The sequence below is a fragment of the Ogataea parapolymorpha genome, chromosome II (genome assembly GCF_000187245.1).
Source record: "Ogataea parapolymorpha DL-1 chromosome II, whole genome shotgun sequence".
Lineage (NCBI taxonomy): Eukaryota > Fungi > Ascomycota > Pichiomycetes > Pichiales > Pichiaceae > Ogataea > Ogataea parapolymorpha.
The window spans coordinates 942,834-966,909 of NC_027865.1; the positions used below are offsets into that span (position 1 = coordinate 942,834).

A 24,076-nucleotide genomic window follows, 5' to 3' on the forward strand; every position below is an offset into this window, starting at 1 on the left:
TTAGAGCTGCTTGCCCAGCTCTGAGCACTCTTTTAAGAACTTTTCTGCCGTGACGATTTCTGTAGACCCGTAGCACACCAGTTTCTGTGGTGCCCCGGAGATCCCTGCGGTTTCATTCACGCGGTTGCACCAGTCTTGCAAGTTGGAATATTCGAGGTAGTTGCACCCGCCAACAATGAACACCATGGCCTCGTTGTAGCTGGACCTTTTTGGAGGCTTTGAGTGCGAGCCTCTGGTGAGATTAGGGTCGAAATATAAATAGTCGTCGGTCATTTTAAGTGACTCCTGGTTCGCATTGGCGGGACTCATGATGGACTCGACTATGTTGGTCACCGGAAGATTTTTCTTTTCTGGTAACAGATTTTTGAGTCCCGAAATCAGGCTTCCGAATCCCTCGCTCAGCTTGGACGATCCTTCTGTCAAACCCATTAATTTAGACGACAAATTACTGAACAGGGCGCCTTTGTTACCGCTGCTTGCCGAGGATTCGGTGTTCAGATAAGCCTCACTGAGGTTCATCGACGACAGCTTTGTAAGCTCCTTGACCTGCTTGATGTACTTGAGAGGAGTTAGGTCGCAATGAAGTTCCTCCAATGCTTTCTCACACTCGTCACAGAACGATTTTGGAAGGTCTGAGGTCAATGTGAGCATGATGTAGGTTCGCAACTTGTCCTCATGATTGTCACTTTTCGTCTGTGCTTTGAGAAGCTCCAGGAACCGTTTTTGTGTGGCTGGATTACCCACGTTCTGCTCAACTTCGAAGAAAGCATCCAGATTCTTCGAGTCGAGCTCCTTGATCAGTTCGGTGAGTACTGTCATATGCATATCGATGATATTTTTGCGCTGCGTGAGCTCCGGAAGCGCCTTGATCGCTTCCTGGATGTGCAGAGTGTCTCTCTGGTCGGACGGGTCGATCTCCTTAATGGACGAGTACCCTGTCTTCGCAGTGATCTCGCGGGCCTCCTTGGTGTATTTAGACAGCTCGCTTTCGACGTTTTCGACGGCATCAGGGAACGGAAGCGAGGCGTTGTCGTTCCAGAAGAAATCCTTTGGATCGATGTCCAAGCGCTTGATCTCGGTCTTATCCCCGGCAAGAGTTTTTCTAATCTCAATGGTGTTCCTGTCTAGCTTGAACACGTCGCTCACCATGCACTGGTAAATCCAGGAGTGCGCAAACATAGAGGCCAGGTCTATGTTTCTGTCTAACAAAACCAGCACCATTCTATCTGCGGTGGAGTGCTGCAACGACGTGGACGCGCCTTGGCGGGTGTTTATCACGTGGTCTCGCAGTTTCTGGTCCAGTCGCTGCGAAATGAGCTCTGCGGGGCCGCCTCTATTGGATCTAATGATAGGCACCGAGCCCATCGTCAGCACGGCCGCAAACAGCCCGTTAGCAATTCTGTCTGCTATGGAGGTAATGTCGGACTCAGTTGTCTTTGGGTTGTTGAACTGAGAGTACACGTTGGGCAAATCCAGCGAAAACAGATTTGGCTCGGTAACCACAAAGTCCAGGTACTGGTCGAACACCTGTTTGATTCTGCCCGCCTTTCCGCTCAAAGCCACCTTTTTTGCAAACTCTTCCAGGAGCGACCGGCTCAGACTGGAGGTGAAATTGACGTAGTAGTCGGCATAGTGCTCATTTTCGAGATCGGTAATGATTCGAGCAATATTCTCGGCAGACGGCTCCACAAAGTAGATCACCGGCACGTCGGGCAGCGCCGCGCGCTTCTGTGTAATTAGTGAGTGCATCGTAATGCCGTATTCCAGCAAATCGTTGACTCTAAGCACCGACGAGACAATTGCCGTCGACCTCTGGTCCAGCACCAGAACCTTCCAAACAAGCTCCTCCTCATTCGTGGACGACACCAGGTCGATGTCGGACCTCACGTTCAAGTGGAGCATGCGCTTGAGGTTCGCAATCTGTCTCTCTCGGAGACTGCTGGGGGCCGTTTCCAAAGACATGGTTTGTTGTTAATTTTAAAAAAGCTTGGTGCAAGGATTAAGATTAAACTAACTAGTACATCTATATTCTGGGGACGGGGCCACCAGGAGACTTTTTTGTGCGAGCGGTCAGAACCTCTACGCCGTCCTCGGTGACCAGCAGCGTGTGTTCAAATTGCGCGCTTGGTTTTCCGTCCGCGGTCGCGGCGGTCCAGTTGTCCGGCCACATGATGTCTCTATAAGTGCCCATGTTGATCATCGGCTCTATGGTGAATGTTATTCCCTTCTTGCAAGTGCCGACACCCTTGTTCTTGGCGTAGTGCAGCACGTCGGGCTGGCAGTGGAACAGAGTGTTGATTCCGTGGCCACAGTACGTTCTCACCACCGAAAGACCGTGCTTGGTAGCATGCTCCTCTATCACGTTGCCGATCTGTCTGAACGGCAGTCCAGGCTTAACCAGAGCAATCGCCTTGTCCAGACACTCTCTGGTGGTCTCGACCAAATTCACAAGCTCCGGGTTCGTCCTGGCTTTTTCTCCAACGTAGTACGTCTCGTTCAGATCGGCATGGAAGCCATTCTTGTAGATAGAAATGTCAAGGTTCACGATGTCGCCGTCCTCCAACGGTCTCTTGTCGGGGATGCCGTGACAAATGACCTCGTTCACAGACGTGCACACTGATTTCGGATAGTTGTAGTAGTTGTATGGCGACGGATAAGCTCTTCTCTTGAGCGTTTCCTCGTGGACAATACGGTCAATCTCGTCTGTGGTGATTCCAGGCCGAATATGGGCGGCTGCTGCGTCCAGAACCTCTCTGCCCAACTGGTTGACTATACGCATCTGTCGGATCTCATCCTCGTTGAGCACCCGGATCTGGTTTGTCTTGTCGTTCTTGATCTCGCTAAGGGGCTTTCCATTCTGGGCGTAGTCTGGTTTTTGAATCTTGTCTGGGATTCCTCTTGGCGGCGATAGAGGATAGGCGGGTCTCAGAGGGCCCGTGTACTCAAAGTTGGGAAACGGATCGTACACATCGACACCCTCTTTAGGATGAATAGCTTTGTGGATGTGGAAACTTCTTCTGTAGCATCCTGAATTGCAGAAATACATGGTGAGTCCGGCTTTTAAACAGATCGGACACTTCAGGTTCGAATTCGTCTCCTTGCCGCAATCTGGCGCGGCACAGCGTCTGGTTTCTTGTTCAGATGGAGCGGGATTCATCGGTAAGAATATTTATTTTGTGGAAGAAAAAAATATTTTGAAAATTTTGTTTTATGGCTCCACCACTCCAGATCAAGGGATACACTGTTTTCCCTGTCGTTTTCGACGCCACAGCGCACACCAAGAAGACCCTGCACTACATGTTTGTGAAAAAACATGTCACTAAGTCGTTGCCGGAGTCGCAGTCCCGGTCTCTGTTCATAGTCAATATACCCGTGGGCACCACTGTGAAGGCCGTGCGAAGTGTCTTCAGCACGATTGCCATGGGCGCCATTGTGGAGTCGTTGGCCACGAACGAGCACTATAGCGAGCGGAACATGATAAATTACGACTACGAGATCAATCTTACCAAACTCACCAACGAGGAGATGACGCACGAAGAAGAGCACCCTCAGATCCCTGTTGGGTGCGCGGTGGTGACATTTGTGGATAAAAATGCGTTGAATTTGGCCTTTGGGGCGATCAAGAAACTCGTGAATGCCTCGAGCGCAAAGTACCCGATGTGGAAGTCAGAGCTCGTCACTGGCTACAAACGGTACACGGCTTCTAAAAAACTGGACTCGGAGCAGCTGGCGGCCCAGGTGGCACAGGTGATGTCTGATTTCCAGCAGCGCGAACAGCAGCTCAAGGAAGAGCTGACAAATATGCAATCGATGGTGGACGAGGACGGGTTCACGTTGGTTGTTGGATCGCACAGAAAAACGAAAAACGGCATTCTCGGGTCGCTGAAACGCGCTGCAGACCTGGAGCAGGACGAAAAGGTGGTGAAGAAGATGAAAAAGAAGGAGAAACAGGACTTCTACAAGTTCCAGATCAGAGAGCGCAAAAAGCAGGAGATGAATGAGTTGCTCAATAAATTCAAAGAGGACCAGGAACGCGTGCGCCAGATGAAGGAAAAACGGCAGTTCAAGCCTTTCTAGACTATGTAACAATAATCAGCTACAGTCTTCCGCCCGGAGTCTCGTAGTTCATCGAGTCAAGGTCGTCTGACTCTTCCACCTGTCGCAACATAATGGAAGGGTTCAGCCCGAGCTCCTGAAGCTCCCGATACACCACCACTGGTTTTTCGTCGTATCCAAGCACTCTCTCCTGGTCTCCGCCGTACACAATCACCAGAGCGTACTTTTTCCAGTCTGAGACGTGCAAGTTGTGTCTTTTCATGGCTGCCTGGAGTATTTTGTGACAAGGGTCTTCCGTTTTGGCACGCAGCTGTTTCAGGGGTTCAGACGCCGCGCTGGTGCTGCCCATCGTTGGCAACGTTCCCATCGACTGCGACATCGAAAGTCTGTTAGGCTTGTGGTATCTCGGCACGCTTTGCGAAGAGCCAGACTTGGATGGTGAGCGCGGCGATTGAGTAACAGAAAGGTTTGACTGCGAGGCTAGGTTGGGGTTGGAACCGGTGAATTGGCTCTGTTCTGGCAGAATCGGCGATATGATTGGCGGCGACGTGATGGATCTGCGCAGGCCCGACGTGTTGGGAGCAGAGTGCTGTTTCTTCAGAGCTGCCTGGGCTGGGATCGACTGCGGGACGATCGTGGTCTGTAGTTGGTTCTGGTGGTGCGAGAGCTGAGTAGGCGACATTCTGTCGGGAGTCGGGAGCGGTTTCTTGTCCTTGATCTCTTTGAGAACAGGCAGCAGATCTTCCTTGAGTTTGTTGAACTGTTCCGTTAATTTGCGGCTCGTGCCTCCGTTGGACGAAAGTAGGCCCTCAGTGACGGAGTTGGCGATTGTCGACACCAAATTCGTGGACACCACGAGCGTTTGCAGCTCTGCAGCCAGCGGATCGGTGTTGAACTTGAGCAGATTCATGTTCTTCTTCATAAGCAGATCGCTGATATCAGACATCAGCTGCAGCCGAAGACTGAGCTGCTGAATGCCCATGTCGCGCAGCTCCTCGGTGTTCAAAAACGGCAATGTCATGCCCGTGATGTTGTGAAGTTTGAACAGATCAATCACATCGATCGAGTAGTCCTTGTTTCTCAACCACAGCAGGATCTGGTCGTTATTCCAGGAAACAATATCGTTCGACGTGATATCTTTATTGGAATGCGCAAGGACTATCGAAGTTGGCCGTGGACGTTGGACATTTGACATGGGAAAATAAATCAAGTACACTAAAAATACAATTTATTTACGTATTTAATTTTTTTTTTTGATTCTAGCCCATGACATAAGCTGCCAAGGATCTATGTTTCTCTATACTTCTCGTCAACCCTGTCGTACGCCTTGAGTAGAACGTTCCAGAAAACTTCCCTATTGACATCGTACAACACTTTGACGCCGTGATCGGCCTCGGTGAACTCTAGCTTGCCGTCTTCCTCCCCTCCGAGATGAACGTCCAAATAGCCCATTTTCCACTTGTACCCTAAGTCTTCTACCCCACAATACTGCAAAATTGCCGCTATGGCCACCGGATCGTGCACGCTCGGCCCAATGTAGCCCTCTCCCTGTCTGGCCTTGACCATGTGGTAGAAGTACTGCACCAGATCGTACATCATCTTGCGGAACTCTGTAGCTGTAGCAGGATCGCCCTGAATCCGCTGGCGGATTTCGAACGAGGCCCGGATTGTAGACGTCAAGTCCAAAGGAGCAAGAATCATGCGCTCGCTCAACACGGGGTCGGAGAGAACAGTCTTCGCAGCCTTGGGGTCGCAAAAAACATTAAATTCAGAACACCCGTTCTTGTTAAATTTGGCCAGACCCCCACCCATGATGCTCAGACACCGGATTTTGCTTCTCAGCTCCGGGTACTTTTCGAAAAATAGACATATATTGGTCAGCGGACCGATCGCGGCAAGAGCGAGCTCGCCTGGCCGGGTCTCGATGAAATTTTTCAGATAAGGAAAGAACTCCTCGGGCTTTCTGGCGGCGATCTTTGGAACTGGGAGCTTGTCGCTCCCGTTCAGACCGGTGGGACCGTGGACTTCAGGACAATACTCTGGCTCGCGGTCCAACGGCCGTGCAGCGCCAGGAAACACAGGCACATCCTGTCTTTTAATCACAGTGAGAAATTTCAGTGCGTTCATGGTCACGTTCTCCATCGAAGCGTTTCCGTGCACGGTAGACACACCAACAAGATCAAAGTGCGGATCGTGCGCGCCGAGCGTGATCGCCACAACGTCGTCCTGGCCAGGATCACAGTCTATCCAGAGAGGAATCATTGTGTAAGTTATTCCGCGAAATCTCGGCCGAGGTAATGAAAACAAGGCAGTGCAAAAACGGGCAATCTGAGAGCAAAGCAGCTTTGAGTCACAGCGTGTGTACTAGTCTTGGTTTGTGGACTCGGCGGATTCGGTGCGGACTTTGGTGCCCATGTGACCTGTTGCATGAAATATATTATTTGTACATACAAAAATCAGTAAACATTATTTTATCCCCCTTTTCATGCCCAAACAACCCATTCCCGGGGTAGGCAAATTCAAAGTTACCGGAAACAGCAGACAACCGCTAGCAATACGCCAGGAAAACAAGAATATAAACACTCCGTCAGCGCAAGTAAAGGATTTACTAGCAGCTCATGATTACCCAACACCCAATACCTCCTCTGAGGACCTAGAGAAAAAATCCCACAAGCCCACAAGCACGTTCCAGTTGCCAGAAGAGTTCTCAAGAGCAAAGTGCGATGAACTCCTGTCCAAGTATTCGGAAGCAGTTCATCCGTTTGTTCCTGTTATTGATATCCGTCACTTCTGCTCTGTGTATGAGAAACCGTGGCCAAATAATGACCATTTCGTGCTCGAACTACTCACAATAGTTTATTCAGCCACGATAATCACCAAGATGCCATCACAGGCGCTGATAGACCTGGTGTTCAGGTATCTGAGCATTGTGCCTCCTTTACAAAAGTGCAAGTCCCTGATAATTCTGCTGTTTGTTCAGCCTAAAAACCCATTTGGATCGATATCGACGTTACTAAATATTTCGAACTTGCTCGAGCTACAGAGAGATCCAGTTTCGTACCACCAGATTCAAGATGCTGGAGAGATCCAACTTCGTAGAACACTTTGGTGGCTGCTTGTGCAGCTGGATTGTTTTTCTTCCCTGAGAAACGATTTTCCACCTGCTACATCAAGAAATCTGGTCGACACAAAAATGCCAAGCGAAAATTGGTCCGCCGATGGGGCCTCAATTAATCCGAGCATGGCTCTACTCTGCGGCGTCTCTCACTGGTGTATGTGTTGTAACGAGGTTTGGGAGGGAAAACACAGCCACCAGCCGACCAGTTCAGGCCAAGCGGCAAAATTCAAAATGGATGTCGAAAACCTTGCAATCGCCTGCTCCGCTACAATCCAGAAATTAGCAAACTCCGCTACCTCGCAAAAAGAAAGCGACTTTATACAGCTCGCAATTGCAGTGCTTGCTTCCTTGCCTGACAGGCTAAAACTCATCATCGAATTGGCAACAGATAAGGTGGGGTTGGTTGCGTTTTATCGGACTGACCATTATCTTATACAATCTTTGCTAATTCCCTCATATTCCAATTTTGCTTGGTACTCGTTCTTTGAGCCACTACAAATTTGCATCAACTTGTTCCGTTCGATCCTGAACCAGATCCGCTACCAGCATAGCAAATCGTCGATTGTCTCGAGTGCCAATTTCAGATTGTTGCAAAAAGCTATACAATGTAGCTCCCGCCCCCAGCTGAAAATATTGTTCAATGAATTGTGGAGTCAATTTTTCATTTCCCAACTGGGAGGCTTACAAATCAATAAGCTTCACGGGATGCATAGAAACGTGACTGCCCTTAAACTCCGATACTTCGACCAAGAATTGCTAGCTATTACTAATTACTCGGGTGGATTTTTTTGACCTTGTGCGGCGAGGCGGCTTGCGCCACAGAAATTATCACTCTATAAAAGTCATGTGGGTGGTAGCCACATACTCTGTGGAGTAATATAAAAGCGGTGGCTGCTCTAATTCGAAACCAACATCAAAAAATGTCTTCTACCACAACACTCAAACTCCAGGCTATTCCAGTTGATAAGGAAATTGAGAATCTTATCAGATCTTCCAAGGAGATCGCTATTGGTCTCAATGCAAATGACACTCGTCACTTTGGACCTGATCCTGACGGATTGAAGATTCTTCCTGAATCCACTAGAAAGCGTCTTGTTGATGCTGGCATTGACATTTCTGAGGGCTACCCTTCGAGACCAGACAAGTCTCTTATTCCAGTCTATGTCGACGAGGCTGCTGCAATCCGTGACGACGATTACGAGTACGTTGAGCGTGCCAAGAGAGCCGACCCTGAGAAGAAGGCTCTTCTTGGTGCTGCCAAACAGGTGATTCACTTGACCAACCACATCGGTACCGAGATTGTTGGTTTGCAACTTGAGGACCTGACTGACCAGCAAAAAGACGAGCTGGCCTTGTTGGTTGCTGAGAGAGTTGTTGTTTTCTTCAGAGACCAGAAACTCTCCCCTCAAAAGCAATTGGAGCTTGGTGAGTACTGGGGACGTGTTGAGAAGCACCCTCAAGCTTCCCAGGTGAACGGCTTGCCAGGTGTTTCTGTTATCTGGCAAGACTACTTCCAGAAGTCCCTTGGCGTTGGTCTGACTTTCAAGAACAACAACCTGGGTAACTTTGATGCTACCAAGAATGCCGTTAGAGGTACTCAGGTCTGGCACACTGACTTGGTGCATGAGAAGCGTCCAGCTGGGCTGACTCACTTGCATTTGGATGCCATCCCTGAGTTTGGTGGTGACACCCTGTGGGCATCTGGTTATGCTGCTTACGACAAGCTGTCTGAGGAGTTCAAGAAATTCCTTGACGGCAAACAAGCTGTCTACGTTTCTGCTCACGGATACTTGGACAGAAAGAATCCATTCTCTGGTCCAAAGAAAATTGAGAGAGTTCACCCTATCATCAGAACTCACCCAGCTACCGGTTGGAAGTCCTTGTTTGTGAACAGAGGAATGACCAAGAGAATTGTTGGTCTCTCTTCTGTTGAGTCTGACTTGATCCTGAACTACTTGTTTGAAGTTTTCGAGAAGAACGCAGACATTCAGGTCAGATTCAAGTGGACTCCTTCCAAGCCAGGCTACGGTACCTCTGCTATCTGGGACAACAGAGTGTCTCAGCACAGATCTACTTGGGACCACGAGGGCAAGGAGTCTCGTCACGGAACTAGAGTCACCTCTTTGGCTGAACTGCCATACTTTGACCCAGAGTCAAAGTCTCAAAGAGAGGCTCTTGGATTGCCATTGGACGAAAAGGATTTCTTCTAAGCTTTGTGCGTAGTGAGGTAAGATTTGTAATCTGAAAAAAATGAATGCAACCAATACACAATAATATGTGAATTAGTAATACCAGCCAGTTGAGGCTTTCTGATTAGGCAGCTCTTGAGGCAGCTCTTGATAGCTGCCACAGGCAGGGTTGCATACTGATGCAGTTTTTCTTAAACAGTGGTTTCTGTGGCTACCATTGTGGCTCGCAGGCTTTGCGGCTCAGAAGCCATAACTAATTTTTTTTGCAACTAGATAAAGGGTGAATGATCTGTCTGTTGATCCAGCATGTCCATCAAAAAAGACGACTTCGTTACCACCAGTGAACTTGACAGCGCTAGCTCTCAGAAGATTGACTTGTCTGTTGACAAGCCTCTCTCCAGAAAGGACAGACTTTTGTCCCTTATTTGGGACGGCTACAAAAAAGACCCGAGGGAGCAACGCTTCTTGTTGAAGCTGGACTTCTTCCTGATGTCCAGTTCCATGCTGGGATACTTTATCAAGAATTTGAACCAGTCGAATGTGACCACCGCCTACGTTAATGGTATGAAGGAGTACTATACCATGGACAAGAACCAGTATAACTACATGATCACTCTGTGGACCGTTGGATACACCGTTGGTGCCATTCCATCCAACATTATTCTACACAGAGTTTCTGCTCGTTACTACCTCGGAGGACTGGAGCTTATTTGGTCCGCGCTGACCCTTTTGATGGTTGCGTGCGGACCAGAAAAAATCAACGGTATCTACGCCCTCCGGTTCTTAATGGGATTCTTGGAGGCAGGATACTTCCCTGGTCTGGAATATCTGCTTGGTTCGTGGTACAGTCCAAGTGAACTTTCGAAAAGATCGTCCTACTTTGCGTGCTCCGGTATTGCTGCCAGTATGATTTCCGGCCCTCTTCAGGAAGCTATCTTGAGAGGCTTTTCAAAGTCCAAGTTGCAGCCATTTAAGTGGATGTTTGTGTTTGACGCCGTGATTTCGATTCCGGTTGGAATCTACACCATGTTTGTGGACCCTAACACTCCTTCCACGACAACTGCATTCTACTTGAACGAGACAGACAAACAGGTTGCAGTGGAAAGACGTCGCCAGGTGAAGGCCGAGCTCAAGACCAGACACAGGTACAGCTGGGCTCGTCTCAAGGAGTTCTTTGGAACCTGGCACATCTACGTGTTCCCAGTTCTGTTTTTGTGCTACAACAACACCTGTGCTGCCATCAGTCAGCCTACATTCACCACCTGGATGAAACAAGACCTCAAGTTGCCATCCAGCCAATATAACACTTATCCGTCCATCTTGTATGGTGCTGGTATTGGGCTTACCTTGGTGTTCTCGCACGTGCACGATTACTTTGGTGGAACTTATAACTACGTTCTGGTTGGCCTCTACTTTGTGCTAATGATCATCGGCAGCTCCATGCTGGCAGCGTGGGACATTGCGCGTCCTGCTCATTGGGCAGCTTACTTTATTGTCGGTATACCGACCGCTTGGGGACAGCCTCAGATTTTCTCGTGGGTGAACCGGCTGCTATTCGGCAACGATATGAAGAGAAACTTCACAGTGGTGTGCACCAACACTCTGGCGTACGTGACGGCTGCTTGGGTGCCTATTCTCGTTTGGAATGCTCAGGACGCCCCAAGATACCCGATCGGTTTTAGATATAACGCCGGCCTGGCAAGTCTGGGACTTGTGATGACAATTACTGCCTGGTTCCTCACCAGGAGAGACGCTAAGAGAAAGGCGTTGCTGGAGGCACAGCAAGACGAAGTTGAAGCCGCTGCCCACTTCGTCTCGTCAAGCTCCCTTTAAAAATACTATTTAACGCTATAGAGTCGACTGACCTAGATCGAGCGAAATAAAAATAGACTAGTGCTGTCTGAAGTAACTGAAAACGCTAATTGAAGACCTTGTATGAGGAGCTGAGGTGCTCAGGTCAAAGCTGGACTACGGTTGACCGGGTGCGTACGCTTAGCCAAATGGGGATGGAATTAATAAGCTGCAATATGACTGGTCGTCCACAGCTGTCATTCACGCTCACGTGCGATTGTTCGTGCTTGACACCCACAGCGTGCATGAAATGCATGGGGAAATTATATCCCTTTCCATGGCGCAACTCCTGCATTGCAAATACCGATTGATACAGATCACGTGACATATAAGATTATTGCTGTTGGTGGTAGCCACAGATCCATAACCTGATTTGTGGAGAGCCACTGTATGTATATATATTGAAGAGCTAGATTTCTCATTGTAAGGCATGACAAACTCGATAAATAAAGTGGCTATCATTGGTGGAGGTGCTGGAGGACTTGTCACGTTGAACGAGTTTCTTCATACGTCGAAGTCAGGTAGATCCACAATCACCAAAGACGAAGAGCACCATGAGCTTCCGGACGAGCCTGCTTTCGAGGAGATTGTGGTTTTCGAACAAAACGATTCTATTGGTGGAGTCTGGAACTACACCAAAAAGGCTGACGAGGGCTTCCCCACAGATGTTGAGAACTACTATTCTCCTCTAGGGATTCGTCCACCAAGGGATCCTCCAACCGATCTGGAGAACACAGACAGCACAAAGCCGGTCGAAGTTGAAGCCAAGCAGACTCATAGATGGAATACGAGTGGCGTGTATGACGGGCTGTACACAAACGTTCCAATCCCGGTCATGAGGTTCTCCTCAGGTCCACCGGTGAAAAGTGGTGTCGATTGCGATTTCCATCCGTTTGTGATGCACCATCATGTGTTGGATTATCTCAAAGATTTTGCCAGGATCAACGATCTAGAGAAGTACATCAGATTCAACTCGTCGATCGAGCAGATGTACAAGGATGAGGCTTCTGGCAAGTGGGTTTTGACTGTCGTCAACACTGAGAACGGCGTGGAAAGATGGTATCGAGAGACATTTGACGCGGTCGTCGTTGCTGTTGGGAAGTTCAATATTCCATACTTCCCCAAGATCCCCGGACTTCCCGAATATTCCAGTAGAAACGGCAATGTCAGACATGCAAAGAGCTACAGAAATGCCAGAGACTATAAGGATAAGAAGGTGTTGATTGTTGGAAGCAACGTGAGTGCCGTTGACATGATGCAATACCTTGTGCCTGTGTGCAAGGAAATACACGTGAGCATGAACGTGTCAAGGATTGAGGACTTCAACCTCGAGAAGAGTCCTGCCAAAAATTGGATAGAAGAAGTGCTCAAGAATCCAGAATTTGGCATTAAGCTACACCCGAAAATACACCACTTTTCCCAGACTTATGTCAGGTTCCATGACGGAAAACAAGAGCATTTTGATGAGGTGATTCTGGCTACTGGATACCACACCTACTATCCGTTTTTGAATGTGCCTCAGAACGAGGGAAAAGAATACGCAAAGATACTTCCAAGCTCCGAGAAGGACAGAGAAGGACAGCTGAACATAGTGCGGAACCTATACCTATATACTTTTGCAGTTGGTGATCCTACATTATGCCATATAGGACTTCCAATGACGCCCCTGTTTTTCCTACTCTCTGAAGTCAGTGCAATAGCAATAGCAGGTGTTTGGACCAACGCTAAGAAACTTCCTCCGCCTGAGAAGCAACGGGAATGGATCGAACACTACGAGGAACTGAAGAGGAATGGTGCTTCTTTATTGATGCCGGACTTTGCTCTGAATCTCTACAACGAAATCCACAGCTATAGTCCTAAAGATAGGTACAACTTTTTTGATACGAATGGCAGTGTCGACATAGCTGCCATTAAAAAGGCCTCTAGAGAATACTTCTACAAAGTTATATCTGGGAAACTCCAGCCAGTGTGAGATGCTATAAATAGGATAGAATAGAGACAATACTAGTATTAGACAAAACTGCATGACTCTAAAAAATAGAGATTTCAATCTGTAAGGCCGTAAAGTGTCGATCGTGACTCAAATCGCATTTTATCAGTACCAGTCTGGGAAAAAATATAGATAAGATATTTGCATATTTAAAAAATTCCAATCTAGCCGCACAAGTAGAATACACGATAATAAAAAATGGAAGAGGCAATAAGAGCTAATGGAGCCGCCAACTTTGAAGGAATGTTTACGGCATGATAATTAAGGCAATGGTAGACAAAATGGGTTTCTATGCTGCAACGATTGAGATTTCTACAGTTAGGTGGACTAGACGCGAATGGAGTCTCATAATTCAGTAATCTTGAGGATCCTGATCGTGATTAGAAGAGATTGGGCAGTTTAAAGCTATTGAGTAGCCAAATGTAATTCTGTCTATTACATTTTGACCGCTTCTCGTCAAATAAAGCTTTGCGAGAGCTGGGGTTGTCAATATAGGCCTTTTCCCAATAAATAGGAGCAGTCCAATATAGCAATCCTTTGTAAATCCCCAGAGATTTGAGTAGACCTACTATTAACCGCAAACCCCAGCTTGGTCAAGTTTCACATGAACTTGTTTGCATGTCCTGCTACATCGTGGTCCATAAAACCTTTGATCCAACTCAGAGCGACAATATTTTCCAGTGCGATATCTAATGGTATCTGGTAGATGTCGATTGTCTAATTGCAGTAAAAACTGATGACCAGTGGATAATATGTGCTTCGTTGAAATAAGAGACAAAGACGACATCAAATATGCTTATTTCGAGAAAAGAGTGCAATCTAACCTCTCAATTGGAGCACTAAATTCAGGCTGAATCGGAGAGAATATAAAAATGTGACTCAGCACATCGAAGGCTGCGATTTTAAAGCCCAGAATTGACTGAAGCTGCTGGATGCGGGATATGGGAGCCATTAAAAGAGTACCTTCAGAAGCCATTGATTTGCAAGAGAAGTACTTCGCAAACTGCTTTCGTGATATATTTATACTGATGTGGTTGCAAATTGCAAATTCAATTATTTTGAAGGCGTGTATTCATAGAGTGCAGTTGCTTTGGATCTTGCTCTTTTCAATATCAAGATCTGACTAAATGTCTCTGGGTGGTACAGCTTTGGGCCTCAGCTGCAGGAGAGATCAGTCAAATCATTTGAAATGTAATTTCGCTTTCTCGAGGTAGTATTACATAGAACAAGTACGCAGCATATAGACTTGCTGAAGACAGGATGCTGGATTGAAAGTACCGTTGACTGCCTCTTCCTCTTTCCATTATTTCGAGATCGCTTATGTATGGTCTGCATTCAAAGCGATGACTTCCAAAACTTTGGAGAATATTGTGCGAAGAAACCTCCGGAGAGGCCCACTTTTGGCATTTCTACATGACTTCAAGTGTTTGATACTTTCAGAACTCTAGTCTTGTAATTGTCATAAGAGAGAAAAGTCAGACTAAAACATAGACCAAAAATCGTATCAAGAGCTAATTATCCCTGCTGCGTTGCAAATTTAGAATCTTTCCAAAGTGTGGGGAAAACACAACATTTTTATTGTTGTGCTGGAGCGCTTTGAGATATATCGCAAGTAATTTATTTTAACCCCATTATCTCCTCAAGTATGAGCACATTTGACGTGGATGACATATTGAGCCAATTACATGTGAAAGAAAAGGTCCAGCTACTTTCATTGAAAGATTTCTGGCACACAGCAAACATCGATCGGCTGAACATCCCCTCTGTCAGACTCAGCGATGGTCCTAACGGTGTGAGAGGAACCAAGTTTTTCAGATCCGTGCCCTCCGCTTGCTTCAGTTCTGGCACTGCCCTGGCAGCGACCTTTAACATGCCACTTCTGGAGCAATTAGGCAAATTAATGGCCGAAGAAGCTCGTCACAAGGGTGCCCATGTTATTCTGGGACCAACTTGTAATATTGCTAGGGGACCTTTGGGGGGTCGGGGTTTTGAATCCTTCAGCGAAGATCCATATCTTTCCGGAATTGCTGCAGCAGCAATTATCAAAGGTATTGAATCACAGGGCATTGGAGCTACTCTCAAACATTTCGTTTGTAACGATCTTGAGGACGAGAGAAACTCAATTGACGTGATACTTTCGGATCGAGCATTGAGAGAGATTTATTTGCTACCGTTCCAGATTGCAATTAAGGAAGCCAATCCCAAATGTGTTATGAGCTCATACAACAAGGTGATGGGAGAGCATGTTTCGCAGTCAAAAAAGCTTCTTACCGACATCCTTCGAAAAGAATGGGGATGGGATGGTCTTACCATGTCTGACTGGTTTGGAGTCTACTCCATCAAAAGCTCCTTGGACGCTGGACTAGATCTTGAGTGTCCCGGGTATCCTCTCATGCGTAAACACGACGCTTTAATACATGCGATATCTTCAAGAGAAATCAACATGGACGTGATTGATATTCGTGTTAGAAATATTTTGAAGCTTGTTCAACATGCCTTGAAGTCCAGCATACCGCAAAATGCTCCTGAAGATTCTGAGAACAACACTCCTGAGACCTCTGCTTTGTTGAGAAAAGCAGCTTCCGAAGCTATCGTCTTGCTAAAAAATGAAAGTTCGATCCTGCCACTCAAGCCTTCGGATGAAATTGCTGTTATTGGACCAAATGCAAGAATCCCACGAATGTATGGAGGAGGGTCAGCCTCGGTCAATTGTTATTATGGGATTTCTGTTTATGATGGAATCTCGAATAAAATTGGCTCGCAGCCGCCATACTCTATGGGATGTGACATTGCTCGCAATATGTTTGATTTGGGTAAATTGGCTTCATACAAGGGAGAACCAGGAGTGCGGATCAAGGTATACAAGGAAGCTCCTGGTACACCTGACCGGAGCCTTATTGAAGAGTTCAGATATGACTCCTTGCAACTACTGCTGTTCGACTACAATCACGAAAAGCTTGACTCTTCACTATTTTATTTTGACATTGAAGGAGAATTCACTTCTGATAAGGATATGAGTTACGATATACATTTATCCTGTTTGGGAACAGCATTGCTTTACATCAATGGGGAGTTATTTATTGATGATAAAACCAATCAAAAGATGGGCTTTGCTGCCATTGGTGCTAGCTCACTAGGTGACACCAAGACAATCCACATGAAAAAGGATGAAAGAATTGAATTCAAAATTGAGTTTGGGTCCGCTCCAACTTTCACCTTGGAGACGCTGGATTTAGTAGCCTCAAACGGAGGTGGATCACTTACGGTCGCTATCGGGGAAAAAATTACAGATCAAAACAGAATCAATGACGCTGTGGAGCTTGCAAAGACAGCGGACAAAGTGATTCTTTGTGTTGGGACTTCCAGTGATTGGGAAAGTGAGGGTTTCGACCGACCACATATGGACTTGCCCAAATCTCAAGGCATCCTTATCGAGGAGATTCTGAAGGTTAACAAAAATATCATTCTGGTAAACTTATCAGGTACCCCAGTCACTCTCCCATGGATAGATGAAATTCCAGCTGTTGTTCATGGCTGGTTCAATGGTATGGAGTCCGGAAATGCTATGGCGGATGTTCTCTATGGGGACGTAAATGCATCTGGTAAACTATCTCTTTCTTGGCCAAAACGATGCGAAGACAACCCATCATTCTTGAATTTCAAATCTGACAAGGGAAAAGTGGTTTATGGCGAGGATGTCTTTGTTGGGTACCGCTATTACGAAAAAGTTTGCCGCGAGCCTCTTTTTGCATTTGGTTACGGATTATCCTACACAGCTTTCAATTTTGATGGCCTGGATGTAAAGGTAGCAGCGGACAACTTGGTTTGCACCTTGAATATCAAAAATATTGGCAAATTGAGGGGGGCTGAAGTTGTACAGTTGTACGTGATTCCCCCTTTGACCACCACTACTGTCTCTCGCCCACTGAAGGAGTTTAAAGGCTGTCAAAAGGTGTTCTTGGAACCTGGCCAAAAGATCACAACTACCATTTCCGTCCCAATCAAGTACGCCTGCTCTTATTTTGATGTAGAGAGACAAAAATGGTCGATTGAAAGCGGAGAATATGGCGTGTTTATTGGAAACTCCTCTGATGCTATGGATGCCCTCATTGGAAAGTTTGTTATTCAGAAGCCTCTGCTCTGGAGTGGTCTTTAGGATAAACACATAAAAGACATGATTCGTGTGCTTTTATTTTCGCGTAGATTATAGCTATCCAATTAAGGCTCTGCTACCGTCCATCTAATTTTGATACAAGGACAATTTTAATGGTGTAGCTTTGTATTTACGGGCTTAAATTGTGTACTAACGACCCCAGAAAAAGATTAGCTGACTGATAATCATGCACTGATTCAAGAATGGTTTAATCATTGCATTGGTATGCTACTCAATAATCTGCCGAAATGAACACCAGGTAACATGCAGCGTAGCCGTCGGAAGCACTTATAAGTCTATTGATGCTTTTATTCATATTACTGTACAGGCATAGGTGCTGTCTCTAGAGCCTCTTATAGACTATGGCCAAGAACTTAAAAGGTCGTATGAATAAGACTGGAATAATTTTCCGATAGGTTGCAAATGGCGGTGACCGAGCAAAACATTAGTTGCTCAGACGCTTCTCTTGAATAGTCTTTGTTGTAGCCAATCGTAGGTTTTTGTCCCATAAACTGATATGCCCTTTTCATATTTGCATCCCCATGGAAGGTAAGACCGGTGTCCATGGCTTGCGTTCATGATGAAAATTTCAGCGATGTCGTTGTCTATTTTCGGACAAGATACTCCGCAGAGCCAGATTTGCAAGAATCTCATCAGCCGTCAGTGAAGTAAGAACAGGCCAACGGCAAAGAAGTCTCCACGGAGCCTGCAGCTTTTGCCATGCTAAAGTGTCAAAGAAACCTACAAAGACCTCCTCATTAAGCCAGCTCTTTTTTGAACCCTGCAATAATGTAGCTGTCAGAAAATGTCGTTTCTTTTTTTATTGTCTAATTTTTGGACCCGCAACCAGTTTCTGATAAACAGATGCTATGACACTCAAATCACACTTTTCCCTATTACTCGCGAAAAGCGATGACTCGTGATAGAGGCTGAAGGGTACCCCAAAAGTACCAACTTTATGCGACAAACCTGCCTGTGACAAACAGCGACTCGGAGTAAATGGTGCATGTTCACATTGTAGAATCAATTGTCAAAGAATAACCTGTTATCTCTGACAATCTCGGAAACAGCAGTCGGCACAAGCTGAAGATTTGGTTGGCTGGACAGCAGCAGTGGCATTACAGAGGAGATAAGCCTTGAGTGAAATGAGGAAGAGATTTGAGAATGCCGAACGACCAAAAAGTCGTTCTATTGTTGAATATGCAAAATTTCACCTTTCCCTTCCTAAAAAGTAAGTCAAACGGCATCCGTCAAAAAATCTTCAGATAAGTAAAAAAAAAGTCCTCCAGCATTCTTCATGGATCGTCTAAGAAGGCTGGAGCAGTTGATCTCTATCAGAGACGACTCAGAAAATGACCCGGATCAGTTACGTTCTAACCATGATTTGAACCCGACTCCGCCAAAGGAGAGAACTTGGGAGATGTACAACTACTTCATTGTCTGGTTTCAAAATTCTCTCACAGTTACAGCATGGAACACAGGCCCCTCCTTGGTGTTGTCGACAGGACTTGACTACCGCCAGGTCATTTATGCTTCTCTTATTGCCAGCTTCTGGGCTGCTCTGATGGTGACAGCCAGTGCTTGGCCCGGTGCGTCCTACCACATTGGATACCCTGTTCTGGCCAGAAGTGTGTTTGGTCCTAGACTTGCAAAGTTCTTTGTTTTGGCCCGTATGTTTGTGGCTGCTATGTGGTTCAGTGTCAATACTTATAACGGCGCAATGTGCTTTGTTGTCTGCTTCCGCTGTGTTTTCGGCCATCGCTTTGTGAATCTCCATAACGGCCTACCTGCCAGCGCTGACATCACCACTGCCCAGATGGTTGTCTTCTTGGTCTTTTGGCTGGGACAATTTTCTCTTATGTTTTTACATCCACGTCAAATCAGATGGTTTTTCACGGTGAAGGGATTTTTGAGTCCCATCGCGTGCTTTGGAATTTTTATCTTCTGCATGGTGAAGGCAGGCGGAGCTGGAAACTTTGAGATCGAAAAAGGAACTTTCAACACTTCAACCGGAAACAAGTGGATGTATGTCTTCAATTCTGTTGCTGGTGCGCTTTCTCCTATGATTGTGAATCAGCCAGATGTTGCTCGTTACGCTAAAAGAAAATCTCATGTGTTAATTCCTCAGGCTGTTGGTGTGATCCTCACCACCATGCTCGTTCTGATTTTGGGTATGGCTTGCAACTCTGCATTGAAAAAAGTTTATGGCGAGTCTTACTGGAGTATTTGGGATATGTTTAACGCAATTCTGGATCACGAGTGGTCCGCAAAAACCCGTACTGCCATCTTCCTGTGCGCTTTGGTATTCTCGCTCTCTGCTGCTGGTACTAACGTGTTTGCCAACTCCATTCCGTTTGCTGCAGATATTGCCTTTTTGGTTCCTAGATATTTCTCTATTGTCCGGGGGCAAATCTTCATTGGTTTGCTGACATGGGCTCTGGTTCCATGGAAAACAGTCAATTCTGCTGAAACGCTCTTGAACTTCCTGAGTTCCTATTCCATCTTCATGGGTCCGCTTCTGGGATGCATTCTCGCGGACTTTTTTGTGCTCAGAAAGGGCAACTTGCACGTTCCGTCTCTTTATTCGGCCAAGCCAGGATCACTGTACTGGAAATGGCACGGTTGCAACATGTGGGGATTATTCGCATGGATCATTTCTCCGGTGATTGCCCTCCCTGGGTTTGTCCGACTTTATCACCCAAACATTTTAAATGAGACGGTGAGTGATATCTTCAACTGTGGTTGGCTGTACACGTTCCTCATCGGGTTCACAACATACATCATTCTTGGCCTCATTTTCAAGCCAAAAATATATCCAGACAACCATGCTGATACGCCAACCACCTTTGAATATATGGTGCCGTATAACGGATTCTTTGAGGACGACGCTCCTATAAATGGAGTTGGCAATCCAGCGGTCACACCTCCGGAAGCCAGCGATGTGGAAAGCGGCAGGGTGGAGGAAATCAAGGACGACCAGATCCTTCTGCGCGAAAAAACCATCGACTAGAATGCCTAATGATACTCGTTTTACTCTAATGTAGACCTTCTGACATGATCCAGTGTACGAGACCTTTTATTTCGCTTTGACTCGGTACGTGCTGTGCACTTCTTTTTCCGTGGTTTCCGTGCTACTTTTTATTTAATATTAAACCGTAAATTTTGTTTTAGGTAATCAAATGTACTATTGTTTATCTTGAATAAAATTCCCCAGTCAATGAGAGAAACTTATAGAGATATCATTGAGGTTGATAAAAAACGCCAGCTAGTGGATCTGGACTACGCGAAAGCAGTGTGTGCCAAACCGGGTTTTTACCTATTTGATGAAAGGTTTCGTTCGGTTTTGGGCTTATCTCCTGAATTGACCTGCCTCGAGACGCGGGATTTTCGATTTGCTCACGAAGCTGGAGTTTACCACAAGGAGACAAACTCAATATATTTCACATCAAATTACAGCTCTGGTAGTCCCATCAAACTTTACAGGGTCCATTGTGAATCCCACGAGGTTGAGGAACTTGATTATCCTGAAGTGATTCAAGCAAATGGCGCTTGTCAGCACAAAGGCAACATTCTCTATTGTGCTCAGGGTGACTTGACACATCCCTCATCACTGATTGAGGTCAATCCTGTCACAGGTGACACTAAAACACTCATCAATAATTTCTTTGGGAGGGAATTCTCTTCGATAAATGACGTTGTGGTGCATCATGGAACCGGTGATATATGGTTTACGGATCCGACCTACGGATTCGAGCAAGGATTCAGAAAGGAAGCTATGCTCCCAAATCAAGTGTACAGATTCAATCCTGAGACCGGTGAACTTTGCGTGGTCGCAGACCAGTTTGATATGTGCAACGGACTCTGTTTCAATCATGATTATACAAAAATGTATGTTACCGACACTGGAGCCCTGAAGATGAGCAAAACAGCTGGATCTTTTGTTCATAATCCCAAAAGCCCAAGCGTAATTTACGAATATGACGTTGTTGATAAAAAACGCCTATTCAACAAGCGTGTCTTTGCGTTCTGTGATGATGGAATTCCAGACGGCATTAAATGCGACATCCATGGAAACGTGTACTCAGGTTGTGGGCATGGCATTCATGTTTGGAATCCTGATGGGATTCTCATAGGGAAAATCATTACTGGAGAGGTCTGTGCTAACTTCTGTTTTTCTGCAAGCGGGATGTGGATATTTTCAGAGTTCCACTTGTTTTTCTGCAGCTTGGGTACCAAAGGGGCCTTAGTGAATGTGGAGTGCTATTGAATGCAGATATTTATTTATGTCCTCACTAAGCTTGACAAAGACTACACTGTGCTCACAATCTGATTATGACCTCCACCTGGCAAGTGCTGATCTGGAAATTTAGTTCAACACTGTTTGCACCTCTCCTTAGCCCTTTTAGCTATGCATGTAATCGCCATGCAGAGATCAAGGGATCGATATCGCTAAGCTCGATGCATGTACAATAAAGACAACATAATCAGTCACGGTGGCCACATTAGATGTTACGAAAAACTAACTAGCTCTTTTAATCCGTCTATAGTCCAAGTTTGTAATTGCTTAATTAGAAAATGACCATTACTAAACTTATAAAGTCAGTTAATGCTGGAACTTGATCGCACGATGAGTCTGACAACATTATCTTCCAAGGGCTGCTCACTGATCAACTCATTCTCAATCAGCAGAGATACAAATCATGATAAGATTATCGTATATTCCCAAACAATGTCGACGGCAGCATCAAGATGACAAAGTTAGACTGAATTTTTGGGAGAGGCGTATTAAGAAAAAAGTCTCTCTACAATCACTATTGCATTGCAGATATCACAATGACGAAGAAATCCTTCCATCAGTTTTTGTACCATCAATGGCAAGAATAGAATGAACTCAATGGGGCTCTGAAATTATCACCCGTCAACATTTTTGAGGAAACTGTTTTTCTCTGGCTACCACAACGAAAAGAAGCGCTGGAGATATGCCAAAGACCCAACTGATAGCCTGACAGTGCCGCCAGCGGGCAGATATTTACAGTTTTGAAGCAAGATACTAAGACAGCTACAACCTCGTGAGTCATGCTCATTGCTCAAAAATGCCAGTAATGATGATGGTCGAGCGGACATTTGAGGCGTAATTACAGATGTTGTAGCAAGTAACTTTTCATAGATTGCATGCTAGAAGGCCCTAAGAACTCTTCATTCCAGCTTGATGCCTGCTCTTTTGGGTTATTAAGCTTCTACAGAAGACTTGGGAAAAGAGCCTGTTCATAGAAACTTTTCGCATATGCTGATCCATTAAAGGTTGATGTCTCGAAAAAAAATATCAAAGCATCAATTAGGTTGAAGCTCGCTCAAGCGATCAGCATCGTACCGCAAGATTGTTTCGAGCAGAACTTTGAACCCTATAAATATCTCTTCTGGCTTGGTGTATTCCTTAGGGTTATGACTGATGCCGTCCTTGCTAGGGACAAATATCATGGCAGTTGGTACAATATGGTTGGTATTACAGGAATCATGGCCTGCACCGCTGACAATTTCGTGGGTTAAGGTATCGCCAACAATGCTCGAAGCAGAATCTTTGATGATTCCAAGCATTTTTTTGTCAAAATGCGATGCAGGGGAATGGATAAGCAGGTTTGTGGAGTACTTCAATGGTCGACCATTTCCTAGCGCATTTTTGGAAGCTTGCTCAATAATATCGAAAACTTCTGACTCCATCGCTTTGTGTACATTGTCGTCACAATGTCTAAAATCAATTACAAAGGAAACTTTCTCGGGGATGACATTGACAACATCTGGCCCTATTGAGATCTTGCCAACTGTCGCCAATCCCCCATGGGTTTTGGCCATTTCGTTAAGCTTCCAGATCACTTGTGAAGCTGCAAGCAACGCATCTTGACGAAATTCCAATGGCGTGGTTCCAGTATGTTGTGCGGTACCTTCAAAAGTAACCTCAATCCACGAAAATGCTTGGGCTCCTGTGACCACACCAACTTTTTTGTCCAAAGCCTCAAGAATTGGCCCCTGCTCTATATGAATTTCAAAATGACATTTTAAACGATTGAAACGGTGACTGCATTCGACTTCACCAAGATAGCCAATTCGCTTTAGCTCATCTTTAACAGTTATACTGCTATCAAACACATCTTGTAGTTTGTACACGTCCTCTTTCGTAGTTAGACCAGCCCATACAGATGAGGCCATCATACTCATTGGAAAACGTGCACCTTCCTCATTGCACCAGTTGACAAGAGTAATGGGGAAATTTGGAATATAGCCGTTACTCTTAAGCGTTCTCAAAACTTGTAGACCGGAAAGAACACCGTAGATACCATCGTACCTTCCTCCTGTTGGCTGCGTATCCAGATGAGACCCAATCCCGGTCGCAAGATGATCATTGTGCTTTCCAGGGAACGTTGCAAAAATATTACCAACGTTGTCAACTTTTATAGTGCATCCTAGCGACTTGGTCTCTTCAATAAACCAATCTTTAATTTGTCTGTCAAGATCCGTCAAAGCAAGCCTACAAACTCCTGTTTCTGTGGGATCGTCTCCCCATACTCCATGTGCTCCAAACTTCTGAGCTGTGGAATGTATGGTTTGTATTAGCTCTGACTCTTGAATCTTGAAGTTTTCGGATATCATTCTGAAGATAATTTGCAATGAAGAATGTCAATTTTCCGATCCTTCTTATATATAGAGTTCGGCATTCTTAAACA

At 45.8% G+C, this 24,076-nt stretch overlaps 13 protein-coding genes across 13 annotated transcripts; 8 read left to right on the top strand and 5 right to left on the bottom strand.

The window, feature by feature from the left end:
* On the bottom strand, positions 1-1,962 carry HPODL_05046 (Protein SLY1; the record flags this gene model as incomplete). The annotated part of the gene is made up of 1 exon (XM_014081407.1): positions 1-1,962. One exon carries the CDS (start codon positions 1,960-1,962, stop codon positions 1-3), a length of 1,962 nt encoding a protein of 653 aa, XP_013936882.1.
* Positions 1,963-2,023: 61 nt separating this feature from the next.
* Positions 2,024-3,157, bottom strand: HPODL_05047 (Methionine aminopeptidase 1; the record flags this gene model as incomplete). The annotated part of the gene is made up of 1 exon (XM_014081408.1): positions 2,024-3,157. One exon carries the CDS (start codon positions 3,155-3,157, stop codon positions 2,024-2,026), a length of 1,134 nt encoding a protein of 377 aa, XP_013936883.1.
* A 53-nt stretch (positions 3,158-3,210) lies between these two features.
* Positions 3,211-4,077, top strand: HPODL_05048 (putative ribosomal rna-processing protein; the record flags this gene model as incomplete). The annotated part of the gene is made up of 1 exon (XM_014081409.1): positions 3,211-4,077. One exon carries the CDS (start codon positions 3,211-3,213, stop codon positions 4,075-4,077), a length of 867 nt encoding a protein of 288 aa, XP_013936884.1.
* A 19-nt stretch (positions 4,078-4,096) lies between these two features.
* On the bottom strand, positions 4,097-5,251 carry HPODL_05049 (Protein STE50; the record flags this gene model as incomplete). The annotated part of the gene is made up of 1 exon (XM_014081410.1): positions 4,097-5,251. One exon carries the CDS (start codon positions 5,249-5,251, stop codon positions 4,097-4,099), a length of 1,155 nt encoding a protein of 384 aa, XP_013936885.1.
* Positions 5,252-5,343: 92 nt separating this feature from the next.
* Positions 5,344-6,318, bottom strand: HPODL_05050 (uncharacterized protein; the record flags this gene model as incomplete). The annotated part of the gene is made up of 1 exon (XM_014081411.1): positions 5,344-6,318. The coding sequence occupies one exon, from the start codon at positions 6,316-6,318 to the stop codon at positions 5,344-5,346; it is 975 nt and encodes a 324-aa protein (XP_013936886.1).
* Positions 6,319-6,541: 223 nt separating this feature from the next.
* On the top strand, positions 6,542-7,966 carry HPODL_05051 (uncharacterized protein; the record flags this gene model as incomplete). The annotated part of the gene is made up of 1 exon (XM_014081412.1): positions 6,542-7,966. One exon carries the CDS (start codon positions 6,542-6,544, stop codon positions 7,964-7,966), a length of 1,425 nt encoding a protein of 474 aa, XP_013936887.1.
* A 128-nt stretch (positions 7,967-8,094) lies between these two features.
* HPODL_05052 (uncharacterized protein) lies at positions 8,095-9,384 on the top strand (the record flags this gene model as incomplete). Its single annotated transcript, XM_014081413.1, has 1 exon — positions 8,095-9,384. The coding sequence occupies one exon, from the start codon at positions 8,095-8,097 to the stop codon at positions 9,382-9,384; it is 1,290 nt and encodes a 429-aa protein (XP_013936888.1).
* A 285-nt stretch (positions 9,385-9,669) lies between these two features.
* HPODL_05053 (putative pantothenate transporter) lies at positions 9,670-11,196 on the top strand (the record flags this gene model as incomplete). Its single annotated transcript, XM_014081414.1, has 1 exon — positions 9,670-11,196. One exon carries the CDS (start codon positions 9,670-9,672, stop codon positions 11,194-11,196), a length of 1,527 nt encoding a protein of 508 aa, XP_013936889.1.
* A 448-nt stretch (positions 11,197-11,644) lies between these two features.
* Positions 11,645-13,186, top strand: HPODL_05054 (uncharacterized protein; the record flags this gene model as incomplete). The annotated part of the gene is made up of 1 exon (XM_014081415.1): positions 11,645-13,186. One exon carries the CDS (start codon positions 11,645-11,647, stop codon positions 13,184-13,186), a length of 1,542 nt encoding a protein of 513 aa, XP_013936890.1.
* A 1,663-nt stretch (positions 13,187-14,849) lies between these two features.
* Positions 14,850-17,360, top strand: HPODL_05055 (beta-glucosidase I; the record flags this gene model as incomplete). Its single annotated transcript, XM_014081416.1, has 1 exon — positions 14,850-17,360. One exon carries the CDS (start codon positions 14,850-14,852, stop codon positions 17,358-17,360), a length of 2,511 nt encoding a protein of 836 aa, XP_013936891.1.
* Positions 17,361-18,654: 1,294 nt separating this feature from the next.
* HPODL_05056 (allantoin transport) lies at positions 18,655-20,367 on the top strand (the record flags this gene model as incomplete). The annotated part of the gene is made up of 1 exon (XM_014081417.1): positions 18,655-20,367. The coding sequence occupies one exon, from the start codon at positions 18,655-18,657 to the stop codon at positions 20,365-20,367; it is 1,713 nt and encodes a 570-aa protein (XP_013936892.1).
* A 207-nt stretch (positions 20,368-20,574) lies between these two features.
* On the top strand, positions 20,575-21,624 carry HPODL_05057 (putative lactonohydrolase; the record flags this gene model as incomplete). The annotated part of the gene is made up of 1 exon (XM_014081418.1): positions 20,575-21,624. The coding sequence occupies one exon, from the start codon at positions 20,575-20,577 to the stop codon at positions 21,622-21,624; it is 1,050 nt and encodes a 349-aa protein (XP_013936893.1).
* A 1,064-nt stretch (positions 21,625-22,688) lies between these two features.
* HPODL_05058 (uncharacterized protein) lies at positions 22,689-24,002 on the bottom strand (the record flags this gene model as incomplete). The annotated part of the gene is made up of 1 exon (XM_014081419.1): positions 22,689-24,002. The coding sequence occupies one exon, from the start codon at positions 24,000-24,002 to the stop codon at positions 22,689-22,691; it is 1,314 nt and encodes a 437-aa protein (XP_013936894.1).
* Between the last annotated feature and the right edge of the window lie 74 nt (positions 24,003-24,076).